The sequence below is a fragment of the Phocoena phocoena genome, chromosome 3 (assembly GCF_963924675.1).
Source record: "Phocoena phocoena chromosome 3, mPhoPho1.1, whole genome shotgun sequence".
Classification (NCBI taxonomy): domain Eukaryota; kingdom Metazoa; phylum Chordata; class Mammalia; order Artiodactyla; family Phocoenidae; genus Phocoena; species Phocoena phocoena.
Window position 1 is genome coordinate 116,118,391 of NC_089221.1, and position 20,065 is coordinate 116,138,455.

General features: G+C 46.5%; 1 protein-coding gene across 2 annotated transcripts; it reads right to left on the reverse strand.

Annotated features, from left to right (window-relative positions):
- Positions 1-448: 448 nt before the first annotated feature.
- Positions 449-18,232, reverse strand: GFRA3 (GDNF family receptor alpha 3). Of its 2 annotated transcripts, XM_065875042.1 has the most exons (9): positions 18,112-18,173; positions 12,545-12,570; positions 10,310-10,597; positions 5,498-5,590; positions 3,864-4,176; positions 2,276-2,379; positions 1,972-2,106; positions 1,491-1,579; positions 1,187-1,276 (listed from the first exon to the last, which is right to left on the reverse strand). In XM_065875042.1, the coding sequence occupies exons 1-9, from the start codon at positions 18,171-18,173 to the stop codon at positions 1,187-1,189; spliced, it is 1,200 nt and encodes a 399-aa protein (XP_065731114.1). The 2 variants fall into 2 exon arrangements, with proteins under 2 accessions (XP_065731115.1, XP_065731114.1); XM_065875043.1 differs by lacking the exon at positions 12,545-12,570 and having other exon boundaries at positions 449-1,276; positions 18,101-18,232.
- Between the last annotated feature and the right edge of the window lie 1,833 nt (positions 18,233-20,065).

The following is a 20,065-nucleotide window of genomic DNA, read 5'->3' on the forward strand; positions in this document are numbered from 1 at the left end:
CCACAGCTCTATAAATATATTTTCCCAACTACTTTGCATGGGTAGCTGTTTCCTTATCCCAACTGGATTGCACATGAGTTCAAGAACCAGTCTCTCCTTTCCTCCGGCCCCCATTATGGTATGGAGCAGACCGATAACACAAGCAGGTGCTCGAACGCTGTGGTTGACTATGGACCCTCCCCCTTCAGCTGCTGTGGCAGATCCCAGGCAGCATGCCCAAAATGGCTGGAGCTGGAACAGGTACCCGGTCCACAGCCTCACGTAAGTTCTTTTTCTTCCAACTCCATGTCAAGTACACAGAGAGGCTGAGAGACTTGCCTGGGGGGTCACATAGCATCTGGTGGCAGGGTTGCTGTGTCTCCTAGATCACCTGGCCTGTGCTCTTGTGTCTGTAACACCCCTAGTTCTATATAAATTCACAGTGTGAGACAATGGGAAAAGAGAAAAGTTTTAAGTTAAAATGTTTAATCATTATCCAAGAGGCTAAGGGGACTTTGGGACACTAGCAGGAAGAAAGCAAAAGGCCCATATGCTCCAGCTCGTGACGCTCAAATGTTCTATAGGATCCCTGGGAAGGCAGAAGGTTCCCATCCCCCATTCAGAGGAGGAGACAAGGGGCCAAGAGTCTTGCTCCAGCTTTCCTCACCATGAGGAATGTCTTTCTAGGTTGCTTCAGAACACCCAGCCCTGCCTATCTGGAGAATGCAAGAGAGTGTGATTTGTTAGAGCCTGGGTGATGCTGGTGGGCAGAAGAAAGGGGTAAGAAGAGAGCCTGGTAGAGCTGGACATCACCAGAAGATACGGCTAAAGTCCTAAGGAGGGGCAGCCTGAGTCAGAAGTGAAGGGAATGACCCTGGCAGTCCAGTGGTTAGGACTCTGAGCTTTCACTGCCAGGGACCAGTTAAATCCCTGGTCGGGGACCTACGATCCCAAAAGCCAAGCGACACGGCCAAAAACAACAACAACAACAACAACACAAAACAAAAAAAGAAGTGAAGGGAATGAGAACTAGGCTAGTCAGCTTCTACTGTGGCCTACTCTGGAGTCAACTGGAGGTGTGGGGTAACGTCAGGGTTGCCATGTTGTATACCAAACCTCCTTCCTGATGCTGTCCTTTCCTCAACCCTTGCAGGCTGCAGGTCAGCTGGGTGTGGTAAAGGAGAAGAGGGCCCCCAGGGAAGTCCAGCTACCAGAGGCTCAGGAGCAGAATCAAGGTAAGTGTACAGGAGAAAAGAGAGGGCACCCAGGGCTGTGGCCTCAGAGCAGGGTTTTTGTTCTGTGGAAAAAATAAAATGGAGTCAGCTCCACCCTTTTCACCACCTTAGCCTCAGTCAAGGCCTGTCCTCCTCCCCTGAGGTGTCTGCTAGAGGTCTAAAGTATTCATGACCACAAGGAGTTCACTGCCCCCATCCAATCTCTTGCCTGCTTTGTCTGGGTTTCCCCCAGCTGGTCCAGTAAAGGTAGGAGGGGTGTAACAGAGGAGGCCCTACCTGGCGTTCCATCATGGAAAAGGTAGAGGCTGTCCAGTCCTGGGAGAAGAGTTGGCTGTGAAAACGCATCTTAGCTGCAATGGCCTCCACTGAGGAGAGGAGAGAAGGAAGACTGAAAGCAGGCAGATGTTGGAGATCTCTCAGGCTCCCAAAGAAGGAAAGGGAATGTCTCAGGGACCCTGGGATATGCAAGGGTGGGTGGGTGGCAGCTGGGAATGGGATATTATCTCATTCTGCTTGCTATTCCTTGAGCTGAAGAGTGTCCCTAGGGCCCAGGCAAGTGAAGAGGCAGCATGGCCGGGGATGGGGGTGGGTCACTAATAGAATGGGAGAAGGCAGAAAGGCTCAGGTTGGGGAGATATAAGCCTATGCTGAGGAGGGGGCTGCTCCGTCTGCAGGAGATGGATGGAACCAGTGGACCACAGAGCAGACCCTTTCCCTCTCCCTGGGTCAAGCTGAGGAGCAGGTGGAGAGCACTCACTGAGGCAGGGGTTTCGGGAGAAGGACTCTTCCAGCCGCTCACACTCCTCCTGCAGATTGCCACTGCCTCGGCAGGTGCAGCTTAAGGCAACACTGGCATTGACGTTGCTGACAAAGTTGGGAGTCATGGCAGTCCCTATGGGGTGAAAAGAGGATTGTCAGTGCCTAAGCCAACCCTACCTTCAGCTCCCATCCTCTCCCCCCTGTCTCAGGACCACTCCATGGGGGTTCAGTCTCCAGAGCATTTTCACCCCCCCCCAGGCTGGCCAACCTGTAGGCTTCCTAAACATGCCCCCCAGCCTCACCAATCAGCCCCATGTATGCTCGCAGACATTTGGACTGCTCTGTTGCACAGGTCCCTAGGATGTCCATGGGATGGCAGTGGGTCTGAAAATCCACCAGGCGCGATCTGGAAGAAGGGAAATCTTAAGAGTCCCTGTTGATGGTCTGGCCTGCAGCCTTCACCTTGCCACAGTGTCACCTTGCTGCCCCTTTAGTTAAGATGCCCATCTTCATGCCAAATCCGCCTCTGCCTTTTTCAGAGCCTGGCCCATGGTGTCCTCCTCAGTGAAGCCTGCTCCTGTCACAATTAAATGCACCATCACCCCAGCCTCCACAGCAAATCACTCTGAATTTGGGCTCCACAATCCCTAATTATGAGATCTCAGGCAGTTTCTTTAGTTTCAATTTCCTTGACAGTAAGTAGAGATGAAAATAACACTACCTTGAGGATTTTTGTGAGGATGAAGTAAGAGAATACACGTATATCATTTAACACAGTGCCTGGTATACAGTGAGTGTTCAGTAAATGTTAGATATTATTATTTTTAACACTCATCCTACAATAAGTAAAGCTGGTTATCTTCAGGGGATGGAATGATGAGTATATTTTTGTGTGTATATTTGTGCACTTTTCCTTACATTTTGCTTTGTGTTAGATTGGTGGTTTACTTATCTGTCATCCCCACGCAGTTGCAAACTCCTTGAAGGAAGGGACAGTATCTTAGTCATCTAGCCCAGCACTTGCTATGTAACAGTAATAGTAATATTGGGTTGGCCAAAAAGTTCGTTCGGGTTTTTCCATTAAAAACTCTTTGGCCAACCCATAGCTCCCAGCATAATAACAGGCAGCATAACAGAGCCTCTAGGAGCACAGGCTCTAGGCCAGACTACCTATGAAGGAAATCCAAACCTCATTAACAAATCTGACTTACTACCTAGGTGAATTTGAGCAAGTTATTTAAACTTTCTCTGCTGTGGTTTCTTCATTTGTAAACTGAGGATGATAAAAAAAATATAGTAATAATAGCAACTATCTTATAGGGTTCTTGTGAAGCTTAGATAAATTAATAGATGTTAAGTACTTAAAATAGTACTTAGCCCATAGTAAGTAAGTACTCAGTAAGTGTTAGTATTATGATTTTTGAGAGCTCCATGTAATATCTTACAGAAGAGGAAGTGGGACTCAGAGAGGTAAAGTAACTTGTATAACAAGGTTATCCAGAGAAGTAAGTGGTAGAACCAGGTTGCAAAACAAGGTTGGTGTCTGATTTTGTTTACCTGGAGAGAAACAAGACTGGAAGGAAATGCTCCCCAAATTATGGTAGATTACCTCCAGGTGACAGGTTTTGAGTGATATTTTAACACAGTTTTATATTTCCTAAAGTTTTTACACTCTCTCTATATAATTTTATTTTATTATATTTTATTTTTTTATAAAAGAGTTTCAGAAAGTATCCAGGGTAGCTACATGGTAAAGTTGGTTCACGGTGCCTTGCGGAGGGATGGGGGGGGGGGTGGGGGGGGGAGGGTGGTTCAGACCCAGCCCTGCCCAGGAAGGAGGCGCCGAAGGAGTGGTGTCCACCCCGTCTGCCCGCACCCAGCACCCGGCACCTGCACAGCGGGTCGGACAGGCATATGTGCCACAGCTCCAGGCAGTTGGGGGCCTCCGATGGCAGTGAGCAGCTGGGGGCGATGGTGTTGCGCCGGCGCTGCCCGCAACCCTGGTCGGTGGGCGCGCACGGGCACAGCAGCAGGCCCTGAGCGTGGGGCTCCGACGCCTTCTCGAAGAAGGAGCGCAGCTGCCTTTGGCAAGTGTGGCGCTGGCAGCGGGACCCGGAGCACGCCTCCCCATATGCCTTGCGCAGCCGGTCACACTTGTCATTAAGAGTGCACAGCATGGCGAACTTGAGGCAGAGGTCCGAGTCTGGGGGGAGAGGGGCACCAAGTCAGCAGTCCTCTCTGCAGACGTGCAGCCCAGCCTCCCCAGGAATCCCGGCAACCCTCTGATTTCACAAGGACGGTAGTGGGAAGGCACTCCTGTCAGGGAGGACTGCACCGAATAAGGCCTTTCCCTCTACCCACAAACAGTATCAGGTATTCGTGAGCCTCTCCCATCCTGCTCCTCAGCTTGCCTAGGTTTAAAAAAAAAAAAAAAAAAAAAAGCCACATACATCTAACCAAACCCTTTCCTCAATCCTATGCAATGAGTGAGATCCCATGGTGGAAACTGTAACCAAGAGGCCCTACAACATTCTAAAGTACTTTCTGGGGAATTCCCTGGCAGTCCAGTGGTTAGGGCTCCCCACTTTCACTTCTGAGGGGTTGCATCCCTGGTAGGGGAACTAGGATCCTGCAATCCTCCTGGTGCAGAAAAGTACTTTCTGGATTGTCCACAGCAGATGCAACCAAATTCTATTTAGGATTTTGGTTCTGCATCTGTCTATTCTGCCCATCTTTCATTGATTGATGCATGCATAAAACCCCCCATACTCTGAGTCTTGGGAAATTATGGTGATAGTTCTATTAACAGAATATTCCAGCAGTCAGAACAATGGAATAACTGGAATAGGTTATTCCCAGATTCCCTGCAACCTAGAGTTTGTAATACATAAATCTCTATGCTTTTCTCTCAAAATTCTAATACACAGTACTGACTGTACAACAAAGCTCACATATTTCTCAAAAAGAGAGTGCATGTGTGTGTTCCTTTCCAATTAATACAACAGCCTCACTTTCCTGAAAAACATGCATCATATTAGTCCTTGCCAGACAGATGGCTCCCCACCCTGAGTCACCCCTGAGGAGTCACTCTCTCTCTCACCATTTTCCCTGCCCAACACCTCGCCCATCCCATTAGAATGGTTGAAAACAAGCAATTTCCTAGTCTTCAGGGACAAAAAGCTACTTTCCTGGCTGCCTCGAATTAGGGTAAATACTCCATTTCAGCACTTTTTTTTCTGGAACTGCTGCCACTCCCACCAAAGCCTTTGTAGAGATCCACCTTTTGGAACCAGGGAGCTCTAATGGGCTCTCTTGGAGTATCTCCCTAATAACGATTGCTCTGTGTTGACTCGTGAGACTAGATCACGCGGCATAGCTCAGACTCTCACCCTGAGAGTGCTTCTTTAGTTACCTGGCAGGCCACAACTCTCTCCCTTCATTCTCCCAGCTTGTGTTCCCCACCAGCCACCCTTCCCTCAGGGTCCAGGCCCTCCCATACCCCAGCCCCAGCTTGCCTTCCACACCTGGTTTGAGCATGTTCAGTTTGCTGAAATTCATTTTCCAGGGTTTTCTGGTCACTGTGTCTTCATAGGGAGAGACATCCAACTCATAGTCACCTAGAGACAAGGTGGGGAGCACCAGAATCCTGAGGATGGGGCTGGGGGTGGGAGCAGGAGGGGTTGAGGCTGCTGGAGAAAAAGAAGAGGCACAGTCTCTACCTAAATAGCTGCATGCTGGGCAGAGGAGAGAAAAAGAACAGGGCCATAAAGGTACAGGCTAGGCTTGACAAATAAACTGGGTTTAATGATAAGAATAATAAAGCTACTGTTTGTTGAGCACACTGTTTACTGGGCACTATGGTGCAAGTGGAAAAAAAAATATATATATACATACAATTTCACTTAGTCTTCATAGAAGTCTTTGGGTAGGTAAAAGGAAACTGAGGATAAGAGAGGTTAATTCACTTGCTCAAGTTCACATAAGCTAGTAAATGGAGCCGGGATTTGAAACCTGGATTACCTGATTTCAGAGTCTCTGCTCCTAACTACTACAAAGTATCACCTGTGGGCACATAAGCAGGCAAGGGGACTCTGTCTTGTTTTCTCTTGCTATTGGAGAAGGGCCAGTAGTGGACTCTGTTCCAGGCCTGACCACTTGGCTATGGAGATGCACTGCATGCTGAGGTGATGCAAATGAGACTAGATCTGGAACTGAACCTGACTGAGAAAAGCAGAGAAGGGAGAGAAATGATCTGAAAGGAAACACATCTCTTTCAAACACCCCATGGGGCTGTGGGCTCCTTAAGACCTTATAAAATCACTAGGTCTTATAAAATCACTGCATACACAACATTGTTAACCAACTGTACTTCAGTTAAAAAAACAAGATCACTGCATAGCTCATACACATGGTAGGTGCTCAGTAAATGCTGAAGACAGAGGTGAGCTTGCAGGGATGTCACCCAATAGGCCTTTGTGAATACGTCTTTAGGCGGGAAGGGATATAGATGATATCAAGCAAACAGGAAAGGATGGTTTGGATGCTTGCGAAGGCCTGGGAGCTCCCAAGGGAAAAGAGGTGGAGACAAGAGGATTCAGGGAGAAGTCTCAGTGGAAGTTCTAAAAGAGAAGTGATTAGGATGAGGAGTGGAAATCAGGGAACAAAGAGAGTTTGTTTCCAATTGCTTGCTGTCGGAGGATTATACAACTTCACCTGTTGCCTTGTGACTTTTAGGCCACCTATGAGAGGACTGTACTTTCCCACACTACTGTAAGGCTTGGCCATGTGACTTGCTTTGGCTTGTGGATTGTGAGCTAAAGAGGCATAATCACCTCTAAGTTTCAAGAACTATTATGTGGTCCTGCTTGGCTCTTTTCCATCTACCATCCTGGATCCTCAAATGAAGAAGGCAAGTGGAGCAAAGACAAAGCCAACTCATGGGACTTCCCTGGTGGCGCAGTGGTTAAGAATCCTCCTGCCAATGCAGGGGAAACGGGTTCGATCCCTGGTCCGGGAAGGTCCCACGTGCCGTGGAGCAACTAAGCCCATGCGCCACAACTACTGAGCCTGCGCTCTAGAGCCCGCGAGCCACAACCACTGAAGCCCGCATGCCTAGAGCCCGTGCTCCGCAATGAGAAGCCAGCGCAATGAGAAGCCCGCGCACTGCAACGAAGACCCAATGCAGCCAAAAATAGGTAAATAAATAAATAACAAAATTGTCCTCCAAAGCCAACTCATGGAAGCCCACAGCAGATGTGTAACATGAACAAAAGATATATTTTTATTGGTGAAAGCCAGAGATTTGGGGTTGGTTGCATAATTTAGCAAATTCTTATTAAAAATGTAATTGGTCATATAATGGAATCTAAAAAAATAAAATGGTTCTGATGCACCTAGGAGCAGAACAGGAATAAAGACGCAGACATAGAGAGTGGACTTGAGGACACGGGGAGGAGGAAGGGTAATCTGTGATGCAGTGAGAGAGTAGCATTGACATATATACATTACCAAATGTAAAACAGATAGCTAGTGGGAAGCAGCTGCATAGCACAGGGAGGTCAGCTCAGTGCTTTGTGACCACCTAGAGGGTTGGGACAGGGAGGGTGGGAGGGAGATGCAAGAGGGAGGGGATATGGGGATATGTGTACATATAGATGATTCACTTTGTTATACAGCAGAAACTAACATAACATTGTAAAGCAATTATACTCCAATAAAGATGTTAAAAAATGTAATTGGTATCTAGAAATGGAGTGCTGAAGTAACAAAAAAGGATCTAAAATAAATGGTATTGGCTTTGGGACTAGGTAATGGGTGGTGAATAAGCTGTTACTGGGGGCTGGGAAGATGGCAGCCCTCATTATGCAGTGGCAAAGCATTTGGTAAAATTGTTGCCTGCAATAACTTGGAAGGAAGATGATGTACTGAGTGAGCTTGTGCTTTAAGGGGAAGAAGCTGAGAAGCTGAAGATTACTAATATGTCTTGATTGCTGATAGCCACACTTGGCATGGTACTACGAGAAAGATATAAGCTCAGAGAACTGACCAGTTTACACACAGAGAGGAAACAGAAAAGAATGAATACAGAAATTCTAGGACCTGCAAAATTAAGAAATGCTACTCCTCATATTCAAATAGTAAAAGGTAAAATTGAAAAATGCATTGAGTAATAAGGTCAATTACAACTCAGCCTTGGGCCAGAGACCAATTCAAGTTTGTGGCTATCATGCCCTTTGTGGAGATCTCTCACTGATTAAGACAGTATCCGATAAATCCTGCCTGTTGGACAAATGTTCTCAGGGAAAAAAGACTAAGATAGTGGCTCTCCCACAGAAGCTTGATAAGGGCAAGGTACCTCTAATTAGGTCTCAAAAGAGATGTATGTCTTGAAAAGGATTATAGGAAAGGCTACTGGCACATGAGGTGACAGAAATCAGACATAAAACACAATTATGTTTTGAGAGAGTTGTACTGCTAAGAGCCACCAGCCTGGATTAAAAGAGACTAACTATTTGAGACTTAAGATGCTCCAACGTTCCTCAGGTAGGAAGCAAGTGGAGAATGCTACTCAATCCCTAAGGAGGTCATAGTCTCCAATGCCCTTTCCAGATGTAGCCCAAGAAAATAAAGGGAAATGAAGGACCTCCCAGGGGGCTGGGAAACTCCTGGGCTTTTGCTCCCCAATAAGCAAAAGCAGGGCCTTATTAAAGAGCAATTCCTACTCCCAGGGAAGACAGCCTTTGCAACAATTGTGTGGCAGGACTTCAGAACTGCTATGAATCAATGTCTGCTGTGTGCTTCCCATTACTCCTCTTTCTACCTGAGAGTTTGTTGTGCTTCTCCTGTCCGCATTCCATTACTATATATTGAGTATAGATGGGAAGAAGATGATTTTTTTAAAAAATTTATTTATTTATCTGTATTTTTGGCTGTGTTGGGTCTTCATTGCTGTGTGCGGGCTTTCTCTAGTTGCAGCGAGCCGGGGCTACTCATCATTGCAGTGCACGGGCTTCTCATTGTCGTGGCTTCTCTTGTTGCAGAGCATGGGCTCTAGGTGCACGGGCTCCAGTAGTGTGGCACGCGGGCTCTAGAGTGCAGGTTCAGTAGTTGTGGCGCATGGGCTTAGTTGCTCTGTGGCATGTGGGATCTTCCCAGACCAGGGCTCAAACCCCTGTCCCCTGCATCGGCAGGTGGATTCTTAACCACTGCGCCACCAGGGAAGCCCAGCAGATGACTTTTTAGTGCATAGGTTTCTAGGTTAAGAGAAACCACATCCAGACCTGATATAGAAATTATCACAAAATCCTAGACTTGGAGCCTGATGTCCTGCTTAGATAGAATTCTTAGGCACCTTCCTTAGAAAGTGAGTAGGTATATTTTGCTTGTGAAAGGGAGGGAAATGAATGTTTTGACCAACTGGTGGACTATGGTAGATTGCATTATTGTTTACAATTATTTTTGTCCTCCCTGTAAGACTATACATCCTCAGTTATTGCCATGTGATTTTCAGTGTCCCTTGTGGGAGGAGTATACTTCCCCTTCCCACTGATGTCAGGTATGACCACGTGATTTGCTTTGTCAATGGAATGTGAGCAGAAGTATTTTATGTAACATCTGAGCAGAAGCTTTTAAAGGCATCAAATGGTTCTGCCATTGTTCATTTCCCTCTGCCATGAGAAGGGAACATCTCAGGTAGAGGCTGTACTGGATCCCAGAATGAAGAGGACACATGACACAGCCAAGACAGAACATGTGCAACAACTTAACCTTTGTTTTACAAGACCCTGTTGTGTTACTGCAGCACAGTCTAGTAAAAGCTGACTGATACGGAAGGGGATCTCCAGAGTCAGAGTAAGCTCCTCTCTTTGGCTCTTCCAGTGCCTTCCGTCTTTTATCATCTCTTGTCTGGTTAATGAATATCCTCTCTGTTAAAGGCTGGACCAGGACACTGCCTCCCAGTCTCTCTGGACCTATGCATTATGTTGTATTTGCAGCCTGTTTATGAGTTAAGACTATTTCCCTCCATTTCCTCTCTATATCTGTCTGTTCCAGGAGCTCCCTATGTTGGGCCTTAGCCCGGTTCAGAGACCTTCCAAGAGGCAGCTACATGTTTCCAGATTTTAAAAAAACGGGGAAGTAGTGAGAAGGGAGGGCAGTACTGTGGGGCCCAAAAGCATACTGCCAATTCCTCCTTCCATTTCTTAGTGACGTCAAATGCAGAGCTTCATTATCATCCCTGTCAGAATCTACCATGCGGCCCATATCCAGCAGGATTAAAAAACAACTCCCAAGAGCCATCTTCCCTAGCTTAGCCCGCTCTAGGATGGGGGCCTCACCAAGGCTACGGGCAGGGTGAACGGTCCAGTAGATGTCCAGGCAGGTAGCTTGGTTCTTCATGCGCCGATGGCATGTGCAGCTCATCAGAGAACTATTCCTGAGTTGCTGTGCTGCCTCCATGCAGTCCTCAGGGACTGAAGCCTCCTCTGCAGGTGATGAGGTGCTTATACTAGAGGCACAGGAATTCAAGTAGTGGTAGGTAGCATTGCAAGTGGGATTGGCCTGGCACTTCCTCCTGGCCTGGATACAGCTGTTCATGAGCCGGCCTTCTGTGGGGAGGTGGTCCCCTATGGAGGGAGAGAGACCAAGTGAGGCTCATATAAGGTCAGAGTAGCTGTCTGGGAGAACCTAGTCATAAGGTACGTTGGGGGGGATTCTGGATGAAATCTTTAGCAGGAAAGTCTTGGGGCGGCACAAAGGCCTTTAGCGGGGAGAAAGAAGTCCAGTAGGAGTAGAGGGTCTGCAGCTGTCACAATATGGACAGAAGAGATCAGGCTCAAGAAGAGAGGGGGGTTTGATGAAGACAAGCTGCTCAGCCTCCTGGGAGGTGGGGGACATTATTTGAAGCTGAGCCTGATGGCCCAGCCAGGCACTGGGAAGAGGGCCCTGAGCAGAGCTATGCCATGGACAGGGATAGCATCATAACCAGAAAGCTGAGAATGTGCATGGGAGTGCTAAATGACAGTTAGCAACAACTCTGAGTCTTCCATTAAAAGTCACTTAAGGGGGGGGCTTCCCTGGTGGCGCAGTGGCTGGGAATCTGCCTGCCGATGTAGGGGACACGGGTTCGGGCCCTGGTCCGGGAGGATCCCACATGCCGTGGAGCAACTGGGCCTGTGCACCACAACTACCGAGCCTGTGCTCTGGAGCCTGTGAGCCACAACTACTGAGCCCATGTGCCACAACTACTGAAGCCTGCAAGCCTGGAGCCCGTGCTCCGCAACAAGAGAAGCCACCGTCATGAGAAGCTCGTGCACCGCAACGAAGAGCAGCCCCCGCTCGCCGCAACTAGAGAGGGCCCACGCGCAGCAACGAAGACCCAATGCAGCCAAAAATAAATCAATAAAAATAAATAAATTAAAAAAAAAAAAAGTCACTTAAGGGGGGCTTCCCTGGTGGCACAGTGGTTGAGAGTCCGCCTGCCGATTCAGGGGACACGGGTTCGTGCCCCGGTCCGGGAAGATCCCGCATGGTGTGGAGCGGCTGAGCCCGTGAGCCATGGCCGCTGAGCCTGAGCGTCCGGAGCGTGTGCTCCGCCACGGGAGAGGCCACAACAGTGAGAAGCCCGCATACCGCAAAAAAAAAAAAAAAAAAAGTCACTTAAGGGGAACTCCCTGGCGGTCCAGTGGTTAGGACTCGGCACTTTCACTGCCAGGGCCCAGGTTCGATCCGTGGTCAGGGAATGAAAATACTACAAGCTGCACAGTGCGGCAAAAAAATAAAAATCACTTAAAAATACCTTACAGTGGGAACTGGTTGGGGTTGGGGTGGGGGGCTTTTACAGATTCTGTTACTCAGGAATATCAAGATTGGTTATAGTTCAGCTCTGGAGAAAGGCCCTGCACCCTAGGACTTATCAAGTGGTAATAGCACACCATCATCCCCCAGAACATCAAGGCAGAACATCTAGGAGTCATTCTGAATTCTGAATTCTTCTCTTTCCTTCACATTCTATGTTCAATCCATTAAGTCCTGTCAACTCCACCACATATCTGGAATCTGTCCACTTCTCTCCACAGCTATCACCACCTCCTTAGCTCAAGCCACCATCAACTCTTGTCTGAACTAGTTGAGAGTCCTTATTGGTCTCAATGATTCCACCTTCCAAATTCATTCTACCATACCATTCAGCCATCTTTTTTTGTTTTCCAGCTTTATGGAGATATAATTGACATACCACATTGTTTAAGCTTTAGGTATACAACATGATGATTTATGTATATATTGTAAAATGTTACCATAGTAAGATTAGACGTGTTAACAATAAGACGTGTTAAAATTAACACATCCTTCACTTCACATAATTACCTTTCTTTTTGTTGTTGCATTCATCTTTTTTAAGAATTTTTTTTAGGTTGGAAAACATTTTTATTGGGGTAAAATTCATGCCTGGTGATCATTCTGAAATGTATAGAAATAGCAAATCACTATGTTGTACACCAGGAACATAGTACTGTAGGTCAATTATACTTCAAAAACAAACTCATAGGAAAAGAAATCAGATTTGCAGTTACCAGAGGCAGAGGGTGGGGAGGGAGAACTGGATGAAGGTAGTCAAAAGGTACAAACTTTATTTTTTTTATTATTTTTTTAAACATCTTTATTGGAGTATAATTGCTTTACAATGGTGTGTTAGTTTTTGCTTTATAACAAAGTGAATCAGTTATACATATACATATGTTCCCATATCTCTTCCCTCTTGCATCTCCCTCCCTCCCACCCTCCCTATCCCACCCCTCTAGGTGGTCACAAAGCACTGAGCTGATCTCCCTGTGCTATGCGGCTGCTTCCCACTAGCTATCTACCTTATATTTGGTAGTGTATATATGTCCATGCCTCTCTCTCACTTTGTCACAGCTTACCCTTCCCCCTCCCCATATCCTCAAGTCCATTCTCTAGTAGATCCGTGTCTTTATTCCCATCTTACCCCTAGGTTCTTCATGACCTTTCTTTTTTTTTTTCCTTAGATTCCATATATATGTGTTAGCATACGGTATTTGTTTTTCTCTTTCTGACTTACTTCACTCTGTATGACAGACTCTAGGTCCATCCACCTCACAACAAATAACTCAATTTCGTTTCTTTTTGTACAAACTTCATTTTAAGAAGAAAAAGAGAAAGAAAAAAATTCATGCAACATAAAATTAATTATCTTAAAGGGTACAGTTAAGTGGCATTTAGTACATTCACCATGCTATACGACCATCACTTCTAATTCCAATTCATTTTCATCACCCTAATAGGAAGCCCATACCCATTAAACAGTCACTCTCCATCCTCCCTTTCCCCTAGTCTCTAGCAACCACTAGTCTGCTTTCTGTCTCTACACATTTACCTATTCTAGTATTTCATGTAAACAGAGCCATAAAATATATACTCTTTTGTATCTAGCTTCTTTCACCTAACATGCTGTTTTCAAGGTTCATCCACATTGTGGCATATATCAATATTTCATTCTTTCTTATGAATAATATTTCATTGTATGGATATACCATATTTTGTTTACCTAAATGTTAGTTGATGTACATTTGGGTTGTTTCCACCTTTTGGTTATTGTGAACAGTGCTAAGTGAAGAATCATGTACAAGTATTTGCTTGAATACCTGTATTCATTTCTCTTGGGTGTATACGCAGGAGTGGAATTGCTGGGTCATATGTTAATTCTATGTTTAACTTTTTGATGAACCACCAAATTGTTTTCCACAGTGGCTGTCCCATTTTACATTCCTGTTAGCAATGCATGAGGGTGGTTCCAATTTCTCTACATACTTGCCAACTCGTGTTTTCTGTTTTTTGCTCTGTTTTTATAGTCATCCTTGTGGGTGTGAGGTAGTATCTCACTGTGGTTTTCACTTGCATTTCTCTAATAACTAATGATATTGAGCATATTTTCATGTGTTTGTTAGCCATTTGTATATCATGTTTGGTAATAAATTAATTAAAGTATAACATAACAAAAATACATAAATCAAAAATATATAGTTTAATTTCAAATTATATACACCTGTGTAACCAGATCCCCAGGTAAAGAACCAGAACATTACCAGCACCCCAGAAGCCATCTGCCAGTCACCATCTTCCCAACGAAGCAAATATAATACAGTATCCTGATTTCTAACATTAGCAGTTTGTTTTCCCTGTTTTTCAATCATACAACATGTGCTTTTGGTGTTTTGGCTTCTTTTGCTCAATATTACGTTTCTGAAATTCACCCACACTGATAAGTATAGTCGTAAATAGCTTATTTTCACTGCTGTATAGCAATCCGTTGTGTGAATATAACATAATTCTAATACTGACTAGCATTATATGGGATCATCTCTTAAAAACTGTAAATCAGGGCTTCCCTGGTGGCGCAGTGGTTGAGAGTCCGCCTGCTGATGCAGGGGACACGGGTTTGTGCCCCGGTCCGGGAATCCCACATGCCGCGGAGCGGCTGGGCCCAGTGAGCCATGGCCACTGAGCCTGCGCGTCCGGAGCCTGTGCTCCGCAACGGGAGAGGCCACAACAGTGAGAGGCCCGCGTACCTCAAAAAAAAAAAAAAAAAAAAACAAAACTGTAAATCAGATGATCTCATTTCTCTGCTTAAATCCCTCCAACAGCTTCCATTGAACTTAGGTTAAGATCTAGTTTATGTGCCTTGGTTTACAAAACCTTGTAAAGACCTGGTCCCTGCCCACCTCTCTAATCTTACCTCCTGCTCTCTCTTCCTCTCCCACTTCCCTCCATCTGCACTGGCCTTCTTTCTGTTCTGAATGCTCTTCCACCTGATCTTCACATGGCGTGTCATCTCACAAAGGCCATCCCCAACCAACCAATGTAAAATAGCCCCCCAGCTACTCTAACACACTGTTGTTCCAATTCTCTGCATAGCACTTATCACTACTTGATTTTTTTTTTGCGGTACGCGGGCCCCTCACAGCTGTGGCCTTGCCCGTTGTGGAGCACAGGCTCCCTACGCGCAGGCCCAGCGGCCATGGCTCACGGGCCCAGCCGCTCCGCAGCACGCAGGATCCTCCCGGACCGGGGCACGAACTCGCGTCCCCTGCATCGGCAGGCGGACTCTCAACCACTGCACCACCAGGGAAGCCCAACCACTTGATATTTTTTTACTTCATTTTTTATTATCTCCCCAGCCAGACTTCCATGTCTATCTTATTACTCTGTTGCCAGTGCCTAGAACAGGGCTTGTTCTTTGTAAGTGCCTACTAATATTTTAAAAATGACCACATAACAGAGACATTTTATGAGCCACCCTGATAACTTCTCTGGGCCCCTTCTCTCTACTTATAATCAAAGAGTCCCAAAATTAGGAGGGGCCTCTGAGTTTAGGTAGTCCAACCTTCTCTTCCAATCACATAATAATCAATTAGATTACTTATTAAAATGCAGATTTCTGAGCCCTAGCACGAACTACCAAATCAGAACCTCTGGTGATAAAGCCTGGGAATCTGAATTTTAGTAAGTTCACTGGAGAGAATGATGTAACCTAAAGTTTGAGAATTGGTGCCATATCCAATGTGTAAAAAAAGACAGGATCAGTAGTACTGATTTTTCCTTTTGCTTCAGGTTCCAATATGCCTTAGCATGGCATTATTACTCTTTTAATTTAAAATTTTGGTATTTTGTTCATAATGGATTTTTGGTATTAATTTTGATTTTTAAAAAGGGGGTTGGATTAAACCAGAGTTTCTCAATGCACGGGATGGGGAAGAGAGAGGATGGGCCCATTTGGGGGGTGTATCAGAATTTCCAAAGGGAATGTGTGGTTCAAAAAAGCGTATTTACAGACCTACTAGAGAATGGACTTGAGGATACGGGGAGGGGGAAGGGTAAGCTGGGACAAAGTGAGAGAGTGGCATGGACATATATACACTACCAAACATAAAACAGCTAGCGGGAAGCAGCTGCATAGCACAGGGAAATCAGCTCGGTGCTTTGTGCCCACCTAGAGGGGTGGGATAGGGAGGGTGGGAGGGAGGGAGACGCAAGAGGGAAGAGATATGGGGACATACGTATATGTATAACTGATTCACTATGTTATAAAGCAGAAACTAACACACCGCTGTAAAGCAATTATACTCCAATAAAGATGTTTAAAAAGTCACATAAAAAAAGCATATTTGACAATTTCATATGTGGAAGATGAACAAAAAAACTTTTTTTAATGCAACTAGTTTTTTTATTAAACTTTTTATTTTATATTGGAGTATAGTTGATTAACAATGTGTTAGTTTCAGGTGTACAGCAAAGTGGTTCAGTTATACATATACATGTATCTATTCTTTTTCAAATTCTTTTCCTATTTAGGCTGTTAAATAATATTGAGCAGAGTTCCCTGTGCTGTACAGTAGGTCCTTGTTGGCTATCCATTTTAAATATAGCAGTGTGCACATGTCAATCCCAAACTCCCTAACTATTCCTCCCTCCAACCCTTCCCACCTGCTAACCATAAGTTCGTTCTCTAAGTCTATGAGTCTGTTTCTGTTCTGTAAGTTTATTTGTATCATTTAAAAAATTCTGAAATTTCAAAATTTATTTAAGGAAGACATGAGATTTTTATCTTTATCAAAAGGGGACATGGATTTAAACAGTTTGAGAAATGCTGAATGTTTAAGATGTTACTTCTGGTAGGTACCCAGAAAGTGCTTGCTGAAAGAAACGTAGCAGGTCCAAGTCTCACTGCTTTAACTGGACTAAATATTGAGTTGTAACAATTTTCAAAAGTAAACCTCTCTCATTTCTAAGCTGACAGTTCACCAAGTCTGAGTAGTAGTAGATTTAAGGGCATTGCAGCTCAACAAAAGAAGGTGGGGGTCACGTTAAGTTTCATCATTAACAGGTGGTAACTTGTTCCACTAAATTGGTCATGAAGAAGGTATTTAAAGTTTACCCCTGATCCTGACATACAGCCGTACTGTTAGGGTTAGTGAAATTTCCTGGGCAGTCCAATCAGATCAGTAAAGTCTTGCTGCTCTGATTTACTAATGAAGTCAGTCTGGACAGACCAGTACTTTCCTTCCTTCCTTCCATATCTGGCTCTCAGCCAAGATTGCACTTCTGCAGTCCTACTTTGTGGACTGAGGTCATGTGTAGATATGTGGTCTCTGACTCACGATTCCCTCCAGTCAGGCTCTGGACAGGAGCCCCACAATGAGATTCCATGCACCCATCCCACTCCCAAAGGCCACGTGCATGCTCCTTGGGGGGATGGCATAGTTCTAAAACCCGGCCTTTAACTATGTATTCCACAAAACACCTATTGTGGATTTATAACAGGGCAAGGCACTGTTGTTGGGCAGCTTGCACGGAAAGGCCATCTTGCCCACTAGTGAGTTTTCCCCTCCAATTTAAATAATAATAAAGTATATCCTGAAGAGGGGGTTTGTTGTTGGTGAGCAATACTCTCAACCACACAACCAAATAATGATGTTGGCAAGTTCTGGGAAGCAGTTTTCAACCTTAATTTGTGACGTCAGTTGTGTTTGTTTGTTTGTTTTTTCCATGAAAGTGCAGAGTGCTAACCACTGTACGGCCAGGGAGTTCCCAATGACAAGTCAGCCCTAACAAAAACTTCTCCAGCTTCACCTGTACCTAGTATCCACTTCCGCAGTCCTTACATGGGGTGGAAGAGGTGAAGCTCGTGTGGAGCAAAAGGCAGTCCTGCTTCTGACTCTCCCCGCCCCCTAGAGATGCTGTGGTGGTAGTGGCCTAGCTGCTGGCTGTTCTGTGACTGTACAGACGCACTTCAAACGGGGGAAGAGGGGGAACGAGGAGCGAAGAGATGCTTGGGTGCTCTGGTCATGGCTGGCACTCAATCTACAAGTTAAGTCACTGGACCAGGTGTGGAACCCAGCCCCTTCCTGACACCCTGGGCTTCCTCCTCCAGTTCCCCAGGCTCGGACAGACGGACGCCCCGCACCAGCTAACAGTGTGGGGCCTGAGACCTCTCTGGGCACTGGTGCCGGGACCCCACCTACACGGTCACCACCACCACTCACCACCACCCCAGCCCCCGCCCCTCTCGCTCCAGCCGGAGTGGACTCCGCGGACGCACAGACGACACTCACCCGCTCGGAGCAGCAGCGGCAGCAGCAGCAAGAGCGCAGGCAGCATTGGTCGTGGGCTCGGGGGGCACGCCATTGGCGGGGTGCGCTAGCCGACTGTCGGCGTCCCAGGGCGCTCTGCCTGCACCAGGCGCGGAGCGCCCTCTCCCCTCGCGCTGGAGCTCTGCGAGCGGCGTTCCTCCGCCGGCGCCTCCCACCACCGCCTCCCGCCCCGCCTCGCGCGCGCGGCGCCAGGTCCCGGGCGCCGCCCTCCAACTCCAAAGTGGACGGACGCACCACGCCGACTCTCCTCCTGGACTGGCAGGGCTGGGGTGAGGGCGAGCGAGGGCACGCGCCCCGGAGCGGCCGGTCTTTGGCTCTGAAGAGTGCCCCACCCCAGCCGGCCCACATGCTGTCGGCCGCCAACTTCGTTTAGAGTAGGACTTCTACCCAAGACAGTGTGGAAACTGTCAATGGAAACTCGCCATCTCTGGGGTCCAGATATTTATTAAGAAAAAAAGCATCCTGTCTCACTTTCCGGAACCCCCTCTACCACCAAGGAACAACCAACCCAAATGAAATAACAAAACTTGAACGAACGCACAAGGGCACTTATGTTTCAAGTATATTTTTTCTTTTAGAATTTGCACATCTGTGATTTCATTTCGCCTCGTAAATATCTTCAAGGGTGAGATTCGGTTGTTGTTATTAACCCCAAGATTCTGCAAAGATGGATCCCAGACAGGTGAAATGGCTTTGCTGGGAACAAACCTGAGGCCAGATCCCAGGACCTTTGCTAGACTAGACTCCTCCAAAATTCAGCCCCTTCAGTGTCATGAGGGAGGATGGAAGGATCAAACTTCCCTCAGACTAAATTGTGGAGATCTCCCTGGACAAAAGATCACTGAGAAAGGTGGCTAGAGAGACCATTTAGGAGCCTCATCATTTTCAGATGATGGTTAAGAGACCAAGCTACTCTACGAAGATTAAATACTTAGGAGAACCCAGGACTTCTACATATAAAGATAAGGGTATTTATTAGACTAATTTATTGAGCTGATTCCCACCTGCTCCCAGGATAAAGACAGAGGCAGAATGACTTGGAAGAATGAGAACTAAACAGTACTTAGAGAAGACGGTAATGAAAGGAATTGGAGGGTTTCCTCCCCTAACCTTGCAGCCAAGCCCTCTCCTACTTCCACAGCCCACCTGGCAGAGGGCCAGGAGGGAGGGTACTGAGAAATGCAATATAGACCTCTGAGATTTATTGGCTGCTGCTTCTGAATATGGCCATCCTGCTGTGGCCTCTGGGGGGCATTTGCCGATGTAATCAGCCCAGAAAGACAGTCATTCCAGCCAGGGTGTAAATCACCCTTCACAAAGCTAGGAGAGAGACATGTGGTCCTAGATAAGGAAGGAGACTGATGTGGCCTCTTGTGCCCTTTTCTCCCTTCTCCTGCCCAGGGGGAGCTGATTCCTGAGCTGTAATGCACTTTAAATGGAGTTTGTGCTTCATTTTAATCTATATCTGCCCTGCCAGTCTTACAGGAGAGCTGTGAAAGTGAACATCTGGCTACTCAGCTTTTGTACAGGGCCTGTTTCCCCCCAGTTCCACTCTACCTCTGTGTACCTTTCCCAAGTACTTCCCTCCAGTAAGATTAGAAAACCTGTGGCTGGGGAGCTGACAGCCCCCACTTTCCACTTCACTCTGGCAATAGTTTCAAAATGGGATTTACAAGGCAAAAGGTAACAATTTCAGGTGGTTGGGATGCTAGGAAAGGATGCTACGAATCAACAAAGATGTGGGGTGTTCAAGGGGTGTCACTTCTGCTTACTGCTTCAGCAACCAAGGCAAATCAAGTTTGGGGTAGGAGGGTAACTTTGGAAAAGGCATTTGCTCAGGGTGCCTACTCAGTGGGTCTACTCAGTGCTCTCCCCACGAAATGGACCAGGAAGGCAGGAACAAGGTCAAGCCAATGGGCTGAAAGC

What these genes read in the sequence shown, in the direction of transcription:
- GFRA3 (XM_065875042.1), bottom strand. Translation starts at nt 18,173, where the DNA reads ATGGCGTGCCCCCCGAGCCCACGACCAATGCTGCCTGCGCTCTTGCTG. An exon ending in TCACCCTGCCCGTAGCCTTG is followed by an intron (nt 5,591 to 10,309) that starts GTGAGGCCCCCA and finishes CCTTGTCTCTAG; the next exon opens with GTGACTATGAGTTGGATGTC. An exon ending in CTCCCGAAACCCCTGCCTCA is followed by an intron (nt 1,580 to 1,971) that starts GTGAGTGCTCTC and finishes TCCTCTCCTCAG; the next exon opens with TGGAGGCCATTGCAGCTAAG.